This window comes from Zootermopsis nevadensis, unplaced genomic scaffold (genome assembly GCF_977971745.1).
Source record: "Zootermopsis nevadensis isolate Lab colony 2312 unplaced genomic scaffold, Znev_1.0 Znev_ptg000061l, whole genome shotgun sequence".
NCBI classification, from domain to species: Eukaryota; Metazoa; Arthropoda; class Insecta; order Blattodea; family Termopsidae; genus Zootermopsis; species Zootermopsis nevadensis.
Genome location: NW_028259192.1, coordinates 18134576 through 18153807, shown reverse-complemented (window position 1 = coordinate 18153807; position 19232 = coordinate 18134576). Strand labels below are relative to the sequence as shown.

General features: G+C 40.2%; 1 protein-coding gene across 1 annotated transcript in view; it reads right to left on the bottom strand.

Annotated features, from left to right (window-relative positions):
- Positions 1–19232, bottom strand: part of LOC110831051 (SNF4/AMP-activated protein kinase gamma subunit) — a 122815-nt gene that overhangs the window by 48100 nt on the left and 55483 nt on the right. Inside the window, exon 4 of the mRNA XM_022066647.2 lies at positions 18297–18509. Coding sequence (XP_021922339.2) covers positions 18297–18509 — 213 coding nt within the window. The remainder of the gene's footprint in view (positions 1–18296; positions 18510–19232) is intronic.

The following is a 19232-nucleotide window of genomic DNA, read 5'->3' as shown; positions in this document are numbered from 1 at the left end:
AACAATTAAGGACACTCCAGTACTGTTTTCCAGGATACAGAGCACACTCCAGTCAGAGATGTATCGGTACTGGATAGCAAATACAGGTGACTCTCGTTATACGTGCGAATTGCCACGGAAATCGGAAAAGCATAAAACGATAAACGCATAAATTACCGAGGATTTTTGAGTGATATACCCCGGAGTCAAAACTGTGAAGCAACTAAGCCGGCCTTCGCGACAGCATCTACCGTGGACGCGAATCGGATGTGGATACTCCTCATGACATTGAAACAAAACCGCGGATATGCGAAAACTCGGACAGCGAATGCGCATATAACGAGAGTCATCTGTGTTTCAAGGTGCAGGGAACGACGAGTGGCAATGTCTTTCTACGCGAACTTAGGTGCGAATAAAAAAAAATGGCTCATCTACGAAATGTGTCGACCTGCCATGTGACGACAGTTTGCAGAGCAAGTAAACAAGAACGACACATATATATATCTTTAGTGTAAACACGATGGTTGTGAAACAGGGCTGTTAATTAACGTGTCAACAGTCGTGACACGAAGCCTTCACAGAATATAGAAGAACCCACGTGTTTCTGGTCGCATATGGCATAAACGTCTTCCCAGTATCTACCTCATTCGCAAGACAACGCTGTTCAAATTTGTACAGCGATTTGAGCTGCGAAACTCGATTACCGTTGCCATGTGTGTCGATACCTTTCCAGTAGAAACTGTACCATGCACGCAGTGTTCACTGAATGTGATTAAATTTAAACCATTAATCTGTATTACAATTCAAAATATAAATCATAGTTTTGAACCAAAAACCTTCCCACTATAGAGAACTATATAAAACAGCGAGGAGTTCAACGTTGCGACGAAAACAATCCTGCCAGTCACTTGATTTCGACCATCTATTCGGAACCCATATGTTTCAGGTTTCGTCATACAATTAAACAAGTACATTACTTCATGGGACTGAATCAGTTTGGATACTTACATCATTCACCTGTAAGAAAACTGATATGGTACAACGAAGAATAATGTCAAATGCTACGAAATTTCTCCTTATCACATAACTGTAAACACATCTAGAAAGCCTCTGAAACTTCAAATGAAACTATAAAATATGGCTTCAGATGTAGCAAATCGTGTAGTACCGTTTCGTAGAACTATTGTCAACTTCAGGAATTTCGCTGTTAACACAATCACTGTACAAACAAAGCTGACGAACAAATATGCCCACACCACGACAACCTCTTGCTGGGTCCACAAATTAACATGCCGAGACATCGCCTGCGCTTCCACACTTGAAAGGCTATTAAATTTCCTCCAGTGCTCTCAGGCGGGCCAGGAATATAGGCAAGGACTTGGATCGATGATGGGTGTCTTCTGGGTTGTAACGTCATATAGTCTGGTAGAAGTTTACCACCATGATGATGGAGACAGCAAGAACCTCTGAAATGTTGGTAAAAGTCTGCCAGACTACACGGCGCTACAACTCAGAAGACAGCCATCTTCGTACTCACCGCCGTGAGAACCTCAAATCCGACTTGGAACGTGGTCAACATACGAAATACCAGGAGAGCCAGCTGGGTTTCGAACTGGATACCTCCCAAATACAACTACAATTAGTTACTGCTACACCACTCTTCCGGTTTAAAATGTTTGGCGCATTAAACTTGCAATTTTGATAAAGTCTTAATTCTTATTTCATTGTTTATTTCTGTTATTAAAGTACCAACGTTCCCCAGCCATGAAGACCTAAAGCAGAAGCCGAAGTTCATATATTTGGTCGTATTGTAAATACCTCAATACGACCATGAACACGGATCGAATTTATTCGCGTGCAGCATTTTGTATGTCCCATGTCCAAGACAATGGTAACCTGCTTAAGACAAGACTCGTGTAAATATTTTTTTAAGTCGGTCCGTACCTTGTAATCATGGGGTCTCGGGTTCGATTCCCGGCGGTGCCCGAATTTATAACTTGTGTTGGGCAAGGCCGTGGTCTAGGCAACACGGAGTTTTCCTCCGGGGGCTTCCCCGGTTTCTCCGTGGCATCCCAACAATTACTCCATTCACACACAGAAGAAGGCAATGGCAAACCACTTCTGGATCATCTGCCAAGAACGTATATGAACAGGTCCCAGTCCGAGAAAAGGATGGAAGGATCCTGTTCATATGGACCTGTCGTCAGACAGAACACTAAATAAATAGCTGTTGTTTACACTGATAATCATGCGAAACGCATACACGCGGAATTACTGACTGTTAAAGTAGGCGGTGCATATAGTTACCACTGGGTTCTAAAGGGTTAAAATATGAAGTACACAGCGTCAGCCTAACCACTGACTTCCACACACTGCCCGGAATTATAAAATATGGAGCCTTTCCACCACGACCCCCGGAAGCCTTAGTAAGAAATGCGCAACGCTGACTCGCGTCACCCGTCTGTTAATACGTCATACCTGTATCATGCGCAGATTATTTGTCTTTAGGAACAGTTTCATGTTCATTCTGCCATCCTACCGATGACTGATACGTAATCCTTTTATCCTTTCAAACACAGACCTATCTATTACACTGACAGACATCATCCGACAATTAGTTCCAATTGTCCTTCTTCATGCCATATGTCTAATTACAGTTCTACTTCAATAATTTTACAGGGAATTAGGTTTAATAGGTTTGGTTTTATGCCCGTCCTTGCAATAAGAAGAGATTTCAATAAACTGAACAACTATGATGCTTCTCACATGTCTGTTTATAGCCTAAAATCAGTTATATTTCCTTTACTTCTGCATTTTAGATAACTTATACAGCACACATGTTTAAAAACTTCTCAGAACGACCCTAAACGTGCAGGTCAATTTCGGCGCCAAGCGAGTGTTTACTGAGTGCATTATCCAGCCCCTCCCCAACCCACGAAACCAATCGACAACGCCAACTTCTACCTCCATGCAGCAGAGTCCATCTTGACAAACTTATGGTCGCCCAACTTGTTAAGAAATTCGCAGCCCAATCTGAAGAATCATTGCCATATTCACAAGAACCTGCCACTGGCCTCTATTATGAACAGCACTAATCCAGCCCACACCCTCCTACTCTATTTCTTTAAGATCAATTTTAATATTATCCTCCCACCTATGTCTAGGTCTTCGAGGTGATCACAATTTTTCAGGTTTTCTCGTGAAAAATGTGTATGCATTTCTCATCCCTCCCATGCGTGTTTCATGCTAGCCCAGATCCTAACATTATATCGATATATTAGGTTCAGGAAATGTTACTGCCGGTGTCTTGAGAATTACGTATTACAGAGCTGTGGAATAAAGCAGAATCAGGGTCATGAAGCACCATAAGACCTTAAATAAAGCCACATCGAGTTACTCAATAGTCCTGACCTAAGCCACAAGAAGTAAAAGGGTTGGGACTAAAACCAGGATGAGTCCACAAGCCACAAAGAGTCTAAAAGTCATACTTAAGCCCACATCGAGTCCAAAAAAGCGTATAAAATACAGCAATGCCTCGTAGAAGGAAACCCAAGCGTCTGGATAGCATCCATCAGCGTCCAAGAGCTTAAACTGAAGTCACACTGACATTGCAAGAAATCTGACTGGGATGTGCAAGGTGTCACATGCCAAGAGTCTGCATCGTTACCCACATGATGAAGCAGCAGCTTGACGCCGGAGACTTCCAAGGCCTTGGCATCGAGAGATCGACTGCGGGGTTTCTGGTACAGTGACTCCTCCTTCTTCGAGCCCTTAATCCATCGGAAGTAGCTCGCCATTGCGGTTCGCTCATTCGTTCGTGTATCACTTCAATACTAACCGTTCTGACATTACACAATCACTTCATCACTGCTTCTTCGAACTTCACAGATCTCACTTCCACACACCTCTACGACGTGTATCACGGCCAGGTTCACGTACAACTGTAATTTACTTGGTTACTCCAACACAGCTTCATTACCAGATATCGCAATCGGCGGGACAAATGGCACAAGCAGGCCTAATTGTCTTAATTGTTCCCTGAAACCTGAAGTACTTCACGCTATACGTAACCTCCAGACTCTACCCAACTCACATTATCAGCTAAATTGCTTCCTCAAACAACACCGGCCTTTCGATTAATCCGACATAGCCCTATCACGCGGCGAGTCAACCACACGACCGCCTCAACCGTTCTCGAATACCTGGATCACTTCAACTTACAAACACGAAAATCCACCTAATAAGCATCATCAGCCAAACTGTATCCCCCGACAACCTGTGATGTGAACGACTCTTTGAACAACAAAATGAAGGGAAAATTACATTAAAATAAGAATCGGATATAACTCAAATTAATTACATCTTACGTTAATGTAAAACGCCTAACAGGTTTCGATCACTTCAGTCATCATCAGAGGCTTATTGAATGCCAACAGCAAGTTACTGAGTTTAAATATTGTTATAATACTTAACGTTTACAATTTAACCAACAAGGTTGTACTAATTTTTTAAAAAATGCTATGTGTTAAAAATTCAATGTGTGTCACAACGTCTGAATCTATGCCCTTAGATCCTTAGGTATAACCTACATTCGACCACTTGCGTTTAAGTTCTTCATATGCGTTCTGCTTCGATAACCTCTTAATTACTACACTGTTCTCTGCTTTCTATTCTTTCTTTCTGTTTATCTACGCCTCATTTATACAACACAAATGTCTTGCTTCTGAGACATCAAAACAATTAACATTTTTATTGCACAGTTGTTGTTTGCTCCAAGTCTTTGTGTGTTATTTATCGTCGTACCAATTAACTTGCTGAACCTGTATTGCCTATTTTTTTCTCTTTTTCCTGTCCCCTTCAACCACCATTTATCCACTAATATACCGACTTCACATATCTATGCTTGATGCGCTCTCCATAGCCTACTTACGCAACATCCACCTTCCATTTCTAATACAATTTCAAATAAGTCATTAAATTCTTAGCTTTATTGTTCTTTAATAGCTTTACTTCGTCTGTTGTTTGAATGAGTGTAGATCCCTGAAGATTAAGACTCAAAGTACGGAGATTACATATTAAACAATCAGCATAGAAATACATTTGGAATATAAAATGAGGCACAGAGAAACACGATGAAAGAAGATTAGTATTCATAATAGAGTATTTTTAACATCTTAGTACGACCTTAAAGGTTAAGATGCAGCAATTAAGTATTATAACAAACTACACAAACCTAATACCTTACTAAGGATAAGAAAAAGCACCTGAGAATGGCCCATGTGTGTCCAAATATGTTAAACGTAACAAAGTTACGTAAGATATAAATAATATTAGTAATATCTGATGGTTATTTTCATATAAATTTTTGAATAATCAGTACAACGGTGTGAGTTAATTATTTATATTAGTTGTGTATGGAACTGAACTACAGAATAAATGCAATTCACACTGCAGATACCGAATTACTTTGTACGAAACTTAACTGATGGGCCAAGTTACACCGAACATATTTTAAAATATTACAAAGCTGTGTATATGAAACTACAATGAAACAGGCCTCCTTCCAAATTTCACTTTATTACCGAAAACAAACGAAACTGTAACAAATTAATTAGCTATACAGTTACCTACAACCAGTATCACTGCATGCAGTGTGACATTCTAATCCATACGAAGTTGGCCTGATATTTTCCAAAATTTAATACTGGTAACACGTAAACAGTGTATTAAATTTACAAAGAAAGTCTGATTCACAAATACACGATGAACTCCTACCCTGTAACATTCAAACTGCATCGAATTCGAAGACGCCTAATCTAGGATGTTGCGTCGTGTAGTCTGGTAGAAATCGACCGACGTTTCAGGGGTGCTTACCGCCATCATAATCACAACGATGGAGGTAGTAAGTACCTCTGAAACTCTGGTAAATTTCTTCCAGACCACACGACGCAACATCCCACAAGACAGTCTTGACACTGGCGGCTAAGAACCTAAAATCTCACCAGCATCGAATTCATTCTAAATTTTCATTATATAATAATAAAAGGTAACACATCGATTCCGAACGCACACAGTTGCCTATAAGACACAGACACAGATTCCACTTTAAAGGTTATCAGATAACACTGTAAAATATTGCACCCAGACAAGAGGCAGGAACACGCTCCACCTCAAGCCATACCACGCTGCATACTGAACCTCTAGATCGCATCTACCTCGGTGGAATCACATTATCAAAACAATTTGGCTGGAAACTTCCTACTGCCTGTCGCTCGTTATCTGTCTGCTCACACACTGAAATAATAAAAAGGTTTGCACAGAGCCGTGCGACCTTCAACACAGCTACAGCACTCAGGATGAGGCACTTGACAGCGGCGCGAGTGGGGAGACTCGCGCCTACAAACACTTTCTGTGCTGAAACTAAAGACGGAAGCCTTCGCGACCCTCGCTACAAACTCGGCTCTTAATTCCAATTATCTCCGCATGTGGTTCCCTCTTTCTGCACCATGCAAAGGACTACGACCCAACAAGGTCGGCCGGCAATTTCGCAGTACGTAATTCTCCGTTAAACAAACATTATATCGAAAATTACGCATTTTCTGCCTGAACTGTTCAGAAAAAAATACTCAATGCATTAGCGACCCTTTTGAAAACCTGAGAGTCTCTCAATCCGGGGGGGAACCAGAATAGAGTACTTCAGTCACCACGGAATCCAGCATCCTCTGGATGTGGACGGCGAAGGGCTCCTGATACGGAGGAAAGAAGCGAATAAAGGATTTCCCAAAAAGGTTTATACATATTATATGGGATATTAAACTTGTTATCGATCTCCGGGAGTTGTGTTTACAGAAGACATGGACAGTGGTCATTTTGAACACCGACGCTAGATTCACTAAATGCCAATGCTGGCGTATGTAATGGTTTCGTTCATTAAAATGTCTTTTATTTCATTCACTGAATGTGTGCATACATCTTAATTGGACACCCTGAATATTAAACAAGTTACTATTTAGATGTTATAGGCAATCCGAGAAATTTAACGCAGAATCTGCATACGCTATAAGTAATAAAATAAAGACTGTATTCTGATAATGCTGACGGCAACCACTTCAGAGCTTGTATCGGTATCCCGGAATAACCCATTCTTTCAACACAGGTGTACAAGTTCAACTCCCGACAGGTGAACATCTGAACATTATGTCTTACCCAGTCGATACCGGAGACTCCCCCCCCCCCCCCGAGTAAAATGGCTAGAGCTCTAAGCTGGACACGCCTTTATCATTATCACTTGGTGCTCAAGAACTACAATATTATTAATTCCCACGGAAAATGATTCTGGTAACAAGCACCTTGGAATAAATATTTCGCTTAACTTTCAGTTTCCTCGTTAGGTTAATCAGATCCTGCATCCGGTGTTGAGGATGCGGCCTTTGATCTGCACCGTCAGTCGCAGTCTGACAACCCTGCTGGCTCCACAAAATGCAATGCACAAGGTGTCCACACATGAGCAGATTATCCTTATGTTGGCAAACATTTTAAGTACGAACTTCCACCGCGAACTTCTGAATGTGATTGCAGTTTCACGACATATGATAAGAAGACAATATAATTCCAAGCTATCCGATTACAATTTCCAAATCTCTATCTTCAAAGACACCGAAGTGGACGCCGTATCTAATGTTATTCAATCAAATATGTTACGGTTAAAATGTCTGAAAAAATACAACTTCTCTCAAGTTCAATTCTGCCTAGAAGCGAAAATAATAAAACGACATTGCAAAACAGTTCGCTGTAATAAAACGTACCTGGTATTTCTCACGACGTTCTACAGGTTATTCTTCATAAAACAATTTTTAAACAGAAAATGAATCTATCAGGTTCGTGCGTTGATCAGATTTCCAAATACAACATTTAATTAAAATCCGCGCTGATAATACTACTTAGACCACGGCTGGCGAATCGTTTCGCTATCTGGTGCCAAATTTACATCAAACGTTAGTTGCCAATAAATAACAAGTGGCCCCAAGACTCCTCGTTCATCAGACATCGTCTGGTGAACTCAAATGAAATATCTGCTGCTAGACGACAAACTACAGTAAAATTCTTGACTTCCTTCGTGGATGTTCTGAAAATGACATTGTCAGTTTGCTCCAGGTGATAATAGACACTAAAGGCGTATTAACAGTCTGCGCCAAACTTTGACATCGGTGTCAATGACTCATCGCCTCTACATCATGAACGGACAGAAAACACATGTCCTTGTGTGGCGTTTTATGTATTTGCTTTAAATCATCAGGATGGCCGCCGGTAACGACCATAACACGAGCAACGCCCGATTTGAAGGAGGCTATTACGATATCAGCGCACTAATATTTGACCAAAGTCACAAACACAAACTAAATACACAAAGAGGCTGGTAAATATAACTGATCAACGTCACAGCTGCATCACGCCATCACGCAAACATTCGATGTTCCAATATTTCTTACGGCTAGGAGTTTTCACAGTCAACACTGGTGCCCTATTAAGTAGGGTTTGAGGTTCTCAAAGCGGTGAGTACGTCATAGACGAAATCATTTATTTCGTGAATTAGTCACATGGTCAGCGCAACCTAAAATACGTACAAATTCCAATGTTCAACTAAATCCAACAGGAACAGAGCAGTTAGTTTCACTAGACGTCACTACACGGCCAAATATGTCTCGGCAAACAAGGTTAGGCTACTGGTCTCCTTGAATATTGCAGCACGTGTAACACCGGTAGGTAATTTCCGGTTTAAGGTACTGGTTTGTCCAGTTACACAATTTCAAAAAATTCGATAATAATTAATTTGCTTCTCAGCAGGCCTGTGAAAATTTTACCACAATGAACACCGATGAAAGCTCATCTCCCACTCGCGAACTACTCATTCGATTCCCGGCCGAGGACCGAATATTCTCCTGGGTTTCCAAAATCTTCAAAAACCATAAACGGTATAGTACCATAAAATAAGCCGTGATAACTTCTGCCTTCATTTCCTATTCGCCATTCTTTATCGCCATATAACATCTTATTCGCAGAAACACAGCAGTTGATACAGCGTCGTACAATAGTCGCATATCCCACCAGTATTTTGAAAGTCGTAGAATACATTACATCTACAGCACCGTTTCCGCTATTTGGTGAATCATAACTGACATCTCAAAAAATCTTCCAGCAGCCATACATGTGGCACGCAATAATGAAACGCAATAGAACATAGATTAGGTCGGATTAACCACGTCATGTAGCGACCAACACGTATTAGCTGCCAGATCGAACGACTGCCAAGTAACCACGACTTTTAATACAGTCCTCCACCAACAGACAAGATATGACATGACGAATGCAGCACAGCGCGTATTGTGTGTGCACTTTCAACATCAGAAATAGCAAATTCGTGCATTTATATAAACCAATTTCACTCTGACTTAGACAACCTAACATAAACACGCAGTTAGTCTGTCAAGAATTGTATTTTATAAGCGATGCGTCCCAGTAAAAATAATTAAATGACGTGTCTTTTGGGAGAGGACAGTGCAGAAAAGTAATAACATTAAAAGTTACTGGCAGCAACCAGGCCCAAAATATCGGGAATAGCAAATAGTCTTTCAAACGGTAGATCCTAGGCAGAAAAGAGCAATTGGTGCCACAAGAGACCTAAATTCTTCTGACTGGCACAACATAGACAAAATTTATCAAGAAAAAACGACCAGCCATAAACTGTGAAACGATGCATCTGACTCACGGACATTGCGTTGGTTGTGCGAAGTCGCCTAGATGCGACCTGACGCCACACAACAACAAAACAGCACGCTGCAGCTGCCTCCCTCGCCAATGGCATAAACTGAAGCCTCAACGCTGCTAACACGAAGGCCCGCAATCAGCCATTATCCTCAGGATGAAAATCAGTGAACTGCTTTTGTCAATTGAATTGAATTGAATAAATCCAGTTCAGATTCTCACTACCACCGTAATATGCAATATATTACCTAATCGTCTCCTCATAAAATAAAACTAACAAATGAGGACATTAAAACAGCATGCCGAATTCATCTGCCCTCTATTGTTATTCTTGTCAGTGAGACCGCACTTGTTGAAACTGGCGGCAATCAAAACTTTTGTCGAAGCTTCGGTATGCGCTGGCGCGGATCCATTGTGGTGAATGAAAGTTTTCTAAGCATTTGTATCCCTTAATTACATCACAGAAAAGAAAAAGTCTGTTTGGGATGAAAAACAGTGAATTGCTTTTTTTAATTCCTCACATTTTACTACGTCTCAGAACATAATCTGCCGGAGAAGCGAAGATGCAATGCATTAACGGTGCAGTAGACAGCGTCATAGAATGTTTTTATTTATAGGTTGCTTAAGAGAGTTCTGTAAGTTGCGCAAATATACACTCTCCGACGTGAGGCACAGAGAACAGACAACTACAAACACCGCGCGAAGTGTTATGGACTCTAAAATAGGATTTATGGAACAGCAACCACAAGCAAGTTAAATTACTACACAACATTTAACAAAATGTTATAGAGTAATTTAACGTATTTGTATCCGCTGTTTACTGCAGCCACAGGCGAAGACCTCAGAAACAGAAATAAATGTAGTTTATAAGATATAATTTCGTAAAGAGCATGAAAATAATTACAGACCTTAAAAAACTGTAAAAAAAAAAGTTTGGCCTACAACTAACTGATTTGGTCCAGAGATAAAATTAACGTACCAGTCTCAATACAACATGAGAATAACTGAGGACCTCCAACTGGTAACAAAGTGAGATACACGGTACTGTCAAAAATATTACATCCGTGTTAAATCATGTTAACGCTGCAGTGACCGGAGTTTTACGTGATTTTCGTTTCCGGACAACCTATTCGAATCATCACCGAAAATGCTTAAATACTGGTTCTATTTATGAATGTCCGGAACCTCTACCAAGATAATAATCTTCTACATTCCTGTCTGCTTCTTTCTACTGATAAAACTGACAAACGCAGAAGTTATTAATCATCAGATTATGGATCACAATATTATTACAAATTACTTATAAGGGGCGAGGAATGGGGGTTGTTGACTCTTTGTGGGTAATATCTCGTTATTTAGCTGGAACGACTGAGGAACAGCACAGTACATAGACCAGCAGAGGATAATAAACAGATATCAACTTCACGTCTCCATGTTCCTACTGACAAGATGTGTCTACTGATTAACTGTGGGTTGTTCAAGAATAAAAACGTTAGCAGAGTGACATGCCCCACCTTCCCCCAGGAAAAAAGTCCCAACAAATTCTCACCGATACCAGGCCCATCATCAACACCATGCGGTATTCGATTTGACATTCGAACATGCTCACACCGCACTGTTAAGAGCAGAACTGTCTTGACGAGCCACTGAATACTGCGGTGCAGTCCAGAAACCTAACAACAACCCTGTCCCCGACGTGCTCTTCCTCAGACACTAGGCTACAGCAAGCATTCCTGATGGGCAACGTTGCATGGCGTGTCTAATTATCATACTGAGCCTTAGACATATACATTTTACGAATTGTTACGATATTGAAGTTGCTTTCTAGGCTAGATTCCCTAATTTAAGAAAGTTTCATATGACAATGAAAAATGTTATCTGGCAACAGTCAGCACATTTATATATTTACGTATTTACTAACTTCTTGATGGTTCATTTAATTACGCTGCCGGATGTTAGAATAATTAGTGAGCAATAAATTCGTAGGAATTTGCCTGGAGGGATTAGGGGAAAACCACAAAAAAATTCAGAATAGCAGGCTTCGGGGTAAAATTTAAAAGCTGGACCTCCAGAATACTCAAAACATCTGCATGAAGTTATTGAGGAAAATCAGGATAGCCGATCTCAAGGTCGAGATTCAAATCCGTTATCTCTCGAATACGAGACAGAGTTGAATCTACTGCTACGCGGATCAGTCTACAACTGAATAAGTTGCATCAATTCAAATTTGAGGAAATACAGGACAACGAAATCAAATTCCTTCCTCACTTAAGTCGTGTTTCGATGCGTGGGACACAATTAGCCCAAATAATTAGGGCTTCAAATGTCCTGGCAAATGTCTAAACAGATTAATAATTTCAGAAGTAATTCTGAACTGAATAGGCGACAAGATCTAACTCGAAAGAGCTGAAGATATTAATGATGATTACGTTCAATCATACGATTTCGATCAGTAACTAATCTATCACAACATCTTGGTTGTTAAGTATTAGTTGGACACCCCTGCTTAAAAAAGAAATAAACGTTCGACTCTTCTGTGAGCACATCCGATTTCTGTCGTTTACGGTCAAAAGAAACACTCTTTCGATATTCAACAGAAAAAGAACTTGCGCAAAAGAAGTTCTACCAGATAACACAGAAGTTACATAAATGTTATATAATATTCATCCAATTACTAGAAATGTAGTATTTCCACACTTTCAAGGCGTAATCGTCACATGGTACCCACACTGTTACAGACAGGACAAACAAAACTGTTTCGCAATCCATGACGTCCCCAACGACCCGAGACATTCAAATTACACGTCCACACGTCTCAACCTTCACAACAGCGGCACACGTCCGACACAAGATGTAAGTCGGATCATGTGTTTCGGTAACACGAGTGTGCACTTCAAATCATATGACACTGAAGCATAAATTACCACCGTCCCACACAAATGACACTCTGGCTCTGAACATTGCGGTTTTACAAGCACTGGACATTTCTGGGACCGGCAAGCCGTCAGACATGATACAGCACAAATAACAATTTCTGAACAAACTTACTTAAAACACGGTATAACAATTTCGCCTTGATGTGGTATTAAAATCGACGATCCGTCAAAAGAATATAAACCGAATAATTCCATGATGCAGTGACACTTTTGAGTAGTTAATATCAGTTCAGTTAGTCAGTCAGTTTGTCTGTTACGGGACTCGATGGTCCGTTACCATGTTCACAAGACCGAAACATAAGTCAGATTAATACAGTCCATTACACTGCGTCACATTTCCTTAAAATTCAGCGTAATAGCTTGCAAATGAAAATTATGCGACGAGATTGGGTGTTCCTATCTGTAACAAAATATTCTATATCATACATATACTACGTAATCTTTAAAATGCATATCGTCCGCTTGTATATGCGTTACGATAGAACCCAAGCGATGTTATAACATAAGCGTATCTCTTCGACAAACGATTTATTAATTAACTCATACCTACGTATCTTATAAACAAAAGAAGGGAGTGAATTGCAATTACTAATATGCATGAACATACGTTTCAGACGTCGTTTCATTTGGTCTCTGTTGACTGTTTACAGAACAACACAGATTCAGAAGCCCTTGACTTTTACAAACTGATCAATAAAATACAACGTAGTCTACAATACGTGTTTAAATATTTCTTAATTTACCTATTTTGAAGATGAAGTACATATTTTGTAGGTTCATGTGGAAAACGAATGACAAAAACAATCAGCTTCCAGAAATTGGGTGCCGCTGATGTGGCTTGCTACACTTGATGCTATTACGTAGCTGGTGAATACTTAATCCTCTGCAGACAGCAATGACAGCAGCTTAATCCAACACAGAAGTTACAAATACTGTTGTATCGCCAGTATAATCTGTTATTTGTGTGCCAATAAAAAGGTACTTTGTTAATTAGTTTGAAATTAACAAGTTCATGCGAGCCCCTACCAGTCCCTGCAGCACACCACTGGTCTATACCACATATGTTCACAAACTAAATAGTTGTTTTGGTGTTTAATAAAATACCACTGATATCTTTCATGGGTTATTTTTACCAGTTCTCTATTTGGAAACTGTGTAGTTATGTCTACGAAATGACGCGTGACAAACGGTTGGTTATTACTGTAGATTATACTTTAAATCAAAATGTAAGGTTTATCTAACACAATCAAAAGTGGAAAGATGTACGCATATTGTCCAAATATTTTTCTATTCTGCATACCCTACGGAGGTCAATTCAGCAGACTTTTTTAAGAGGATTTATAACTGACCAGAAGACAATGAAACTACATTTTCACTACTACAACTTTTAGTATGGATCCCAAAAACCAACTTACTTGAATACTTTCAGATAAGAAACGTGGATGGACACACACAAAACCAAACTATGCGGAGTTAGCCAGTCAATCGGTTTGAAACAGCATATGCTGCTGGATACACATATTTTCCAAAATGTAATCTCTGCTATTTTATATACCACACAGCCTTTAATGCACATTTACGACAGAGATATAGAGATCACACTGTAGTCAGAAATAAATTTTCCTTGTACGTCGTTGAGCATTCGTATATCGAAAAATATTTCAAATAAAATTTTAAAATCTTAACGAGATCCATATTTTACTATCATTTACTTATTTTCCAAATATTGCTTACTGAACCAAAACAATGTGTGAGAAACAAAAGTGTTTATTACACATGCATCGTAAAAAAAGCAATCACCTCTTCTATGAGAGCCCGTGGGCACTAAATTGTTATCACATGTAAAAGGCTTTTTATGTGTTGCAGTACAGGGAGCTATCTGGCAGCATGACCATTACATTAGTTGCCACTTTTCACACTCCGTAAACTGTGGCAGTGATGGTTACCTGATGAGTCAGCAGCACTGATAAGAGGAGTCTGTGACTCAGTGCAGATAAGTTTACTCTAATGCATCAAATATTTTTGTACGAATTTTAAGTGAAGCATAACTTCACTATGAAGAGTCACGGGAAATTCAGAATAAAATCTCCAAGGGCTCAAGTTTCGAACAGAAACATTATTCAGAACTGCGTCGATGATCAAAGGACACCTAGCGAGTTTCAAGACAGGAAACGCAAATGCCGAAACACGATATTAATAGAACAAAAACTGGATGATGTCAGAGCTTGGCTTGAGCTGGCCTTGTTGGCCACTTACACACCTTTCGCAAGAAACAGGAGTATCAAAAAAACTACAACAATATTACTGAATCTAGAAGTCGTGCATTTACAAGATTCGGCAGCCAGACTTATATTTTGCAACTGGTACCTTCACTCAGTAAGAAACAGAGCTTGGAAAAATCGTTCATCTTATTCTAGTATAGCAGGATTTGAGGTTTTCACAGCGGTGAGTCCAAAGATGGCCGTTTTCTTGTCCTAGAACTCTGTACCCAGAGAACAACTACAACATATGGACCAGAATCTGTTCTGAAGCTGAAGGGAATATATTGGAGCCAATGAGAAATATTCTCAGCATCGCCTGTTATGCAGATCAGTAAATTTTAGTCTACGGTATCGATGTAGTCTATCATCACAGGTGAGCAACTAGATGAACACGGTGTTTGAACATAGTGCAAAGGCTGTGCCTGGTATGACCATCAAAAATCTGAAGATTTCTGTCTTCATCGCCCTGATGACGGAGGCAGTATGACCTCTGAAACGTTGGTAAACATCGACCAGACTACACAGCGCAACAACCCAGAAGACAGAAATCTTCATACTCTTCGCCCTGATGACGGAGGCAGTATGACTTCTGAAACGTTGGTAAACATCGACCAGACTACACAGCACAACAACCCAGAAGACAGAAATCTTCATACTCTTCGCCCTGATGACGGAGGCAGTATGACCTCTGAAACGTTCGTTAACATCGACCAGACTACACAGCGCAACAACCCAGAAGACAGAAATCTTCATACTCATCGCCCTGATGACGGAGGCAGTATAACCTCAGAAACATTGGTTAACATCGACCAGACTACACAGCGCAACAACCCAGAAGACAGAAATCTTCATACTCATAGCCCTGATGATGGAGGCAGTATGACCTCTGAAACGTTGGTAAACATCGACCAGACTACACAGCACAACAACCCAGAAGACAGAAATCTTCATACTCTTCGCCCTGATGACGGAGGCAGTATAACCTCAGAAACATTGGTAAACATCGACCAGACTACACAGCACAACAACCCAGAAGACAGAAATCTTCATACTCTTCGCCCTGATGACGGAGGCAGTATGACCTCTGAAACGTTCGTTAACATCGACCAGACTACACAGCGCAACAACCCAGAAGACAGAAATCTTCATACTCATCGCCCTGATGACGGAGGCAGTATAACCTCTGAAACGTTCGTTAACATCGACCAGACTACACAGCGCAACAACCCAGAAGACAGAAATCTTCATACTCATCGCCCTGATGACGGAGGCAGTATAACCTCTGAAACGTTCGTTAACATCGACCAGACTACACAGCACAACAACCCAGAAGACAGAAATCTTCATACTCTTCGCCCTGATGACGGAGGCAGTATGACCTCTGAAACGTTCGTTAACATCGACCAGACTACACAGCGCAACAACCCAGAAGACAGAAATCTTCATACTCACCGCTCTGATGACGGAGGCAGTATGACCTCTGAAACGTTGGTTAACATCGACCAGACTACACAGCGCAACAACCCAGAAGACAGAAATCTTCATACTCATCGCCCTGATGATGGAGGCAGTATGACCTCTGAAACGTTGGTTAACATCGACCAGACTACACAGCGCAACAACCCAGAAGACAGAAATCTTCGCCCTGATGACGGAGGCAGTATGACCTCTGAAACGTTGGTTAACATCGACCAGACTACACAGCGCAACAACCCAGAAGAGAGAAATCTTCATACTAAAAATCGCCCTGATGACGGAGGCAGTATGACCTCTGAAACGTTGGTTAACATCGACCAGACTACACAGCGCAACAACCCAGAAGACAGAAATCTTCGCCCTGATGACGGAGGCAGTATGACCTCTGAAACGTTCGTTAACATCGACCAGACTACACGGCGCAACAACCCAGAAGACAGAAATCTTCATACTCGCTGCTGTGAAAACCTCAAATCTTACATCAAAAAATCTCTTTGTACTTGCACATATCACATTGCATGATGAACTGGTATTGTGAAAATCATTTAGCTTCATGTGAAACAGGTGTTATAAATAACTCAGCTAATCTGAACTGAATTTTGTGGTTCAGTGTTTCTCCACTAAATATTGTAACAATTTCCATTTAACAGACTAGTATCCACAACAGACTTCATTTTTGCACCGTTTCCATGGTCACAGTCATAAACACTTGTTAATGAACAAGCCAGTAAGTGAAGCAACAAACCAGTAGGTTACGTAACTGAAACATAAGGACGACGTTCAATCCGTTTCTTTCAGAAACATGCCACGTATAATAACACCAAATATACTTTCATTCAGCCCAACAAACTGCATTTTATGGTTTCTAAGAATATATCTAAGGCCTTGATTTGGAACTGATAATCTAGTCAATGTATTAGTTACATTTAATAATTAACGGTTTAACGGCCAAATTTTGTTACGACCCACTTGTTCAAAGACACTGTTCCTTGCCATATAATAAGGTTCTTAGCTACTTTTACTACGGCACTGAACTTTTTTAAAAAATGGATATATATGAGGTCAGTTCAGAATGTATCGGACCTTAATTTTTCCCATGGAAACAAATGAAGCACGGGAAGTGTCCTCCGGTGGGGGGGTGTAGGGGACCTTCATGCGCATGCGTGAATTTTTTCCCGCCCGCAGAGAGCGTCAGGCGCTGGCACTCAGCCTGTGAGTGAGTGTAGTGTTCTGTGTTTCTCATACTAAGAAATCACTGAAAAATGTTGATTCTAGGCTTTGTAGCTGGTTTATGCTGACTTGTAACTATTTTTGGATCGAGAAGTGCCTTTTGATATAATGACATGTTCCTTCACATTTTCAATTATCTTGGTTTAAGAAGCTGGCTAATCTCAATCCACAAAGATTGAGATCAGCTTTCTCAAAAGACGCAACTGATTAAGCTGCTCACCTGATGATGGAAACTGAGAAAGCTCCTAAAATGTAGTGTGGTTTCTAAACTAAGATGACGAAAAATGTCCTAGAATAGGCGTAAGTTTAATGACACAATGATTGTGCCTTAGCAAAGTACAGTTACATTCAAAATTCAAACAATTTACTATGACATGACCATTCTTTAGGTACAAAAGAGCAAAGCTGATATGTGTCGGACTAACCGAGACCCATGTTTCACTTCCAAAACTGAAAACTAACTTCAGTCATTGAAAGAATATAACGCGAAATAAAAATCCTAAATCTGAAAAAATCTACAGTAAACTTGCATATTTCCTACGCAAACTGCCCGTACGCAACACAAACATCAATGCCATCTCGGAACTGAGCACGCTTAATAAATTTGTGATGGCTTCACATTTAGTTACATATAAGTAAAAAGTTTACTCACCGCTTTCCTCTTGTCTTCGGCAGACACGGCACTGTGGGATCGATGACGAAACATATCCATCACCTTGGAGACTGGGCCCCGACCACTGCTACTCTCAGAGCCCGCACGCGGTCGTACCTGGGTGTGACCACTTGACAAGTCAACATGATTATGATGAGATGATGAATCAGATGACGATTTGTTGGACGGAGACGATGACATGTTAAGAGAATGCTAGAACAAAACATAACAGAGAAATATCTTAGTTATTTATAGTCTCAAGTCGACTGTATAAAATACAATAAAGTCTGTCTCGGGTACTATCTGGCCACCTAACATCTGTGTAGAGTATGTTTGTAAAACAACAATTTTAGACAAGTTAAGTAACATGAAAAAATCATATATTTGTTTTAGTGTGTCAATCCATCCATATCAATGCAGTAACCAAACTCCTGATAAATGAATTTTGGCAAAGTATTATATTCATTAATCATTATCAAATTCACTTTGCTGTAACTGGGAAAAACATATTCTGATATTACAAATGAACCCCATACATCCTTTCTCATTCTAAACAACTTTCAAAAAGGTTAAACTTATACTAAAGTCAGTTCTCTTGTTCATAATGCTATCAAGTCATTGCATTTGCTTCATACAAGCAATTTTCTTCAAAAAATGCCTCGGAGGATAAGTATTGCATAGTGGTTAGCATTTCTGCTTCGTGTTTGAGCCCCAAATGAAGCTCCTTCTGTGGTATTCTTCAATACCTCCTATCAAATACTAGGGCAGAACCCTACACAATTACGTTCTTCATAATTCAGCAATCATAAACATTATGCCAATCAATAATATATCCCCCATATACCAAGAAACAAACCGTGTGGTAAGAATAAACATAATGTACTGCATTGGTTATTAACCTTTTGTGTTTGGAAAGCAAACAGGATTATAACAATT